At 44.1% G+C, this 5846-nt stretch overlaps 1 protein-coding gene across 1 annotated transcript; it reads left to right on the plus strand.

Moving 5' to 3' along the window:
• Positions 1 to 314: 314 nt before the first annotated feature.
• On the plus strand, positions 315 to 725 carry LOC105549190 (histone H3.3 type 2-like). Its single transcript, XM_011993608.1, has one exon. It carries the CDS (start codon positions 315 to 317, stop codon positions 723 to 725), a length of 411 nt encoding a protein of 136 aa, XP_011848998.1.
• The last annotated feature ends 5121 nt before the right edge of the window (positions 726 to 5846 follow it).

A 5846-nucleotide genomic window follows, 5' to 3' on the forward strand; every position in this document is an offset into this window, starting at 1 on the left:
GATTCCTTAAAATCTATATCTCCTTAAAATAGGAGATATAGGAGAAAATAGGCTGCTGCCGTGTAGACCAAGGAAACCCACGACCCTCCAGGAAGACTAGAAGCCAGGCCTCCGACCCACAGACCTGAGAGCTGGTAAGTCTGGGGCTGGGTTTGCAGGGACTAAGTGTGTGGGAGAGTCATGCGCATGGACCTCAACTCACAGGCTCTCTGAATCCTGTCCCCAGCACCACTGCCCTCGTTTTCAGACGCCAGCACCGCCTGCAGCCGGCCAGGCTCAGCCCAAAGAGAGCGGAGAGGCTAAGGCCCCGAAACATGGCGCGCACGAAGCAGACCGCCCGGAAAGCCACCAACTGGCAGGCCCCCAGGAAGCCCCTGGCCACCAAAGCAGCCGCCACAAGGGCGCCGCCTAGAGGAGGGATTAAGAAGCCTCACCGCTACAAGCCGGGCACCCTGGCGCTGCGGGAAATCAGAAAGTACCAGAAGTCCACGCAGCTGCTCCTGCGCAAGCTGCCTTTCCAGCGCCTGGTGCGCGAGATCGCCCAGGCCATCAGCCCGGACCTGCGCTTCCAGAGTGCAGCCATTGGCGCCCTGCAGGAGGCCAGCGAGGCCTACCTGGTGAACCTCTTTGAAGACACCAACCTGTGTGCCATCCATGCCGGGCGCGTCACAATTATGCCTGGAGACATGCAGCTGGCCCGCCGCATCCGCGGAGAGGGTGCTTAAGAGCCCACGCTCCTGGGAAACGTTGCACTCTAGAGGACTTCTTTTCTACTTGGTTGTGTTTTCTTTTTTCTCTTCCCCCTGTAACTGGTAGTTCTGATGTGAGAAGTTTTGTTCTGTTTTGGTTTCTTTTCCCTCCTGGGGTCCAAAGGTAGCTAAGCATAGGATTGCCAGTGGAAACGTAGGCAGAAATCAGGTGGCGGTTGTGTCTGTGTGTGCTTCTGTTAGGAAACGTCTCATCTACCTTGAGGGTCCCAAGGCACTAGTGTCAAGCAGAAATGTGTCTGTGAGCGAGTTTCAGTTCAACTCTGTAAAATTATAAAGAAGTCTGTTTTTTTCTTTACTATGTCTGCATATGGGTTCTGTAAACAAAATAAATTTCTTATTAATGAGAGCTAAAAGTTGTTTATTGCATTTTGTGAAACAGTAGATTCCAGGTATACTTGGAGGTTTTATGTATGCAACTCTGTGTTTTCAATGTTCCCTGTCTCCTGTGATGTTTCCACTAGTTTGCTATGAAAATACATTAAACTCCATTGTCTACAATTTGAATAAATTCTCTATTTACAAATTACTGCACATTGTGGAAGCAGTATGAGTAGAATCCAGTGGAGTATATCTGTGTGTTGAAGGGAGTCAGAGGCATCCATTGGGAGTCTGATGCAGTCCATCTCTGGTGGCCTATATCCCGGAGTGTGGTCATTGTCATGGTAGGAATGGTCAAGGCTTTGGCCACGCAGGTTGTAGAAGAGGCTCTGGACATGTGTGAGATCTGAAAAAGAGATGCCCCTGAGAAAGCTTGCCTGCACATTTAAGTTTAAGGGCCACATTTTTATCAAGTACAAAAAATTATGTGATTTTCAGCCCAAGACTAGAAAAGTAATCCTGTTCCTGAGGGAAGAAGTACTGGCTCCGTCTTCCAATGACAGAAGACTGTATGCTGGAGCTTCCGCATCTCAGTCTATCCTGGACCCACCCTCGATTTTAACACCTTCCTCAAACTCTGACATGGTCTCACCTAGATCATGGAAGCAGCCTTTTTCATAATCACTTTGACTACATATTTGTTCCTCCTTGAGTGAATTGAATCATTTTTCTACATCTTCCCTGTTGGAAGAAGAAAAGTGCATGGTCCCTGAGCACCTTTGGAACAGACAGCTGCTTTGAGAGAGAAACACCTCCCAAGAGACTGTGATGGTTTCACATTGAAGCCTGAAGTTGCTCTGCCTTAGGATTATTTCTGGGTTTTCTTTTCTTATCATAATCAGTTACTAGTTGATATTTTCTGTTGGATTTTTTAGAAAGGGCTTACTGATAAGATTATGACTTTCTCATTAAAAATACTACTTTGGTGAAAGTATATTAAAATTAACAATACTCGAATTTCCAATACTTACATATACAATAGTTGAACATGGCATGGTAGGTGAAAGTGAGAAGTAGAATTTGACAAACACCATTTTACCAAACATTAGTATGTTCCCTTGAATATATGACTAAGAAAAACTAAGTAATTAGGGGGAAAAAAAAGAAACACCTTATGTATCTCTTTTATAGATTCGTTCAGAAAAAAAAACACTCTTTACAATGTCTTACTATGTCTTGATATTCCTAGACATGGCACTGACTTAAAATTTCATGAATCGTCTCTCTAATATTCATGTTACTTAAGAAACTATTATAAAATATTTGACTGCATTCATTTTATGAGAGCCCTGCCCTCTTCTTCCCTACATATGTATGTTAGCACTCTGCGTTGTACTCTCTTCCGTAGAAAACACAAATCCATCAATCTATCATTTCAGCTTTTTTAGTTTAGGTACAACTTTTTGTGAGTTATACTTTTAAACTTTTTACTTTGTACTTTTAAAGACTAGACCCTAGATAATATGTGCTTCAGAATAGTGGAGCTAGATTACTTAAACTTTTATTTGGGCATACGGTAAGTACTTTTGTAGGGCAAAGGCAGGCAATGAGGATGTTAAGCTTATCCCACAATACTAAATTATTGAAAATAGTCAAGTACAGTCACTTTACTTGTTAGGAATTTCATCACCACCTTACCAGCACCAATCAGACACCACATTTTTCTAGGCAGTCTCCAAAGGCACATTATGAGATGGACATTAAGAATGGTAATGAAGCTCCACGAAAAACTTCATTGTCATTAACATGTAATACAACCAGCCGTGAAAGGTATCAAAGATTTCTCCTGGAAAGATACCACGTTCTACAGACTCCTTTCTTGAGAACTGTGGCTATATGATGTTATATATTGAGAAGATTTTGAATGTATAGGGAAACTGAAACTTCCCAGCTAATCCATTTTTCCTCTTTGAGAAACAGCACTGCGTTCCTGCTCCTGAGCTGACCTCTGAGATCTTGATGGGAACTTGTTTCTGTCTTCAGCAGTTCAGCTTTACTCAGACCCCACTCAAAGCATGGAGTTCTATGGGGGACCGGAAAAACGTTCTGAGCGCATGTGTCCAGTCACCACTGTCACTGCTCTCTGCAGTGGCTCATTCCCACTTCAGGCTGCTTGGGCCAGGTTTTCTTTACTCTGTTGTTAAGAGACGGCTCGGCCTGCCACGTCTGCCAGAACACAGCTCCCAAGATTCCTCAATGCCATGGGAAAGGGATGAGCTGAGAGCAATCTAAAGACTGGGAGATATGAAGTCTCTTGGATCTTACTTCTTTTGGTTGCTCAAGCACTTTAATTCCTGAGAGAGCCCTCCCATCTCCATCAGTTCTTCCAAGGACCTGTACCCTCCTGTGTCTCTCTAAGACACACTGGTCTAACTTGTTATACGCCTCTACAGGGAAGTTGGTAAAATAAAAGGAAAGCTAAACAATGTCAGAATATGGAGGTATGAAACAGAATTTCCCCATGCTTGGTAAAGTTTAGAAATTTATGTAATGCTCAGCCAAAGATAGATCCTATGTACAATAAGTTCTATTTTAAGAGCAAAAGCGGAGTGTATGAGGAAATAAAACATTTTGTGGAGGTATCTTTGGCTTCAAGAAGAAAGAATAGATGTTATTCTCCACTCGATATGAGAACTGAACTGTGGGGGCTTTTAGATCCCTTTTGCTTATACTCTGTGATTCAGGGGGCACATGGCAAAGGTAAACAGATCCTGAAATAGCACCGTGGATATCTGGGAGCTGTGCTGGGAAGGTTCACAGTGATTCCATAATAAATCTCAGGTCTTTATTCTATGATGAAAAAGTAAAGGTAAAGTAAAGGATGAACAAGTGGAGTGTGGAATAACTTTGTAACTCCTGATGAACCTACTTTTTCTGATATTTTAATAACTTCTTTTCCTCTGTTGCTGTACTCGGGTTTGATTTTCTGAACGGATCACTGGTAGAATGAATAAAATCAAGAATACTCTAGGCTGGGTACTGTGGCTCACACCTGTAATCCCAGCACTTTGGGAGGCCAAGGCGGGCGAATCATGAGGTCAGGAGATCGAGACCATCCTGGCTAACACAGTATAACCCCTTCTCTACTAAAAAATACAAAAAATTAGCCGGGCATAGTGGCAGGCACCTGTAGTCCCAGGAACTCAGGAGTCTGAGGCAGGAGAATGGTGTGAACCCGAGAGGCAGAGCTTGCAGTGAGCCAAGGTCGTGCCACTGCACTCCAGCCTGGGCGACAGAGCGATATTCCATCTCAAAAACAAAACAAAAAAAAGAATACTCTAAAGCAATGTTTTGAACTAAATTTGGATACCTATAGAAGCACCACAGCAAACCTGAGCTATCAATGTGCTCTTTCTGTGTCTTTTAAACAGCTTAGATGATCATTACAAATGGCTGTTTGCAGAAAGGTGGTTTTTGAATTCTGTTTCTGTCACTCTAGTCTTATAAGATGCTCTTATATTATGTTACTTTATAATAAAGTAAAGGATCACTAGCTGACATAAAGCACAGTAGGTAGGAATATGAGAACAGTCAAATGAGAGAAAAAAATGCTTTGTGATTTTATCTTTATTTCTGCAGGCTGGAAAACAGTTTAACAGTTTAACTGTTTTTATGATGACTCATCAAAATCCATACCAGAATTTAAAATACATACAAGGACAACAATTCCAGTGCCCCTGCTCAGGCACAGCCTTCAGGGCAGAATATCACAAGGGAAAAGTCTTTGGAGGCTTCACTTATTGAAACCCAGACATAAGCATAAAAGCTAAAACACAGCAACTCCAGGCTTCAGTATGAAACCATACAAGACTCTTGGAAGGGATTTCCCTCCCTGAAAGCAGCTCTCTGTCTACAGAATGATCAAGACCCATAGACCTTTCTTCTTCCAACTAGGAAGACACATAAAGATGACTCAATATGTCCTAGGCAACCCAATTATTTACTCAAGGCGATTACGAAACAGTGTCACAGTTTAAAAAAGACATTAAGATTGTGGCAAATCCAGGGTAGACAGATGCAGAAACTCCAGCAAACATAGTCCTATCATACCAAGACTGGATGCAGTACTTATTCCTGCACAAACAGACCTTTCCCTCTGGCCTTCGGCCTAGAAGAACATGATTTTTTTTGTAGTTGCTGTTAGGGAAGAGGCCCTTGTGCTTTAACCTGCGAACAGCCTCCCTTAAATGCTTGGGCTGAAGCGAGGGCGTTTCTCTCCACATCTCACACACGTCCAGGGCCTCTTCCACCACCTCTCCAACCAAGACCTTGGCTATTCCAGCCATGGCAATGGCCGTGTTCTCAGACACCGAGCTGCCACTGATAGACCTCATCAGACGTGCAACGCGTGCTTTTGGGAAAGCTGACTGGCGACACACTTCATAGCGGGCCAGCTGCTCCTCAGACATGGCGGACAGCAGGGTGCTCATCCTCTGAGCCTCCTCTGCATCCACGGTGGGCTTCCTCTCCTTCTTTCCTTTGGTGTCTGTTTTCAGTCTTTTGGCTGCAGGGGGAGCTGAGGCTGAGGCTTCATTGTCACCTTCCGTGAGGTCCGTGACATCCTGACTCCTGAACTCACCTTCCTGATCCCTGGGTTCTTCCAAGTTCTCATCTAGGTCCTCAGGGATTCCATCCTTGTTGCTGCCCTTCAGACCTCGGGGCAGGGCGAACATCTCAGCAGACACACCTGCTTGCCTG

Source organism: Mandrillus leucophaeus, unplaced genomic scaffold (assembly GCF_000951045.1).
Source record: "Mandrillus leucophaeus isolate KB7577 unplaced genomic scaffold, Mleu.le_1.0 Scaffold430, whole genome shotgun sequence".
NCBI lineage: Eukaryota > Metazoa > Chordata > Mammalia > Primates > Cercopithecidae > Mandrillus > Mandrillus leucophaeus.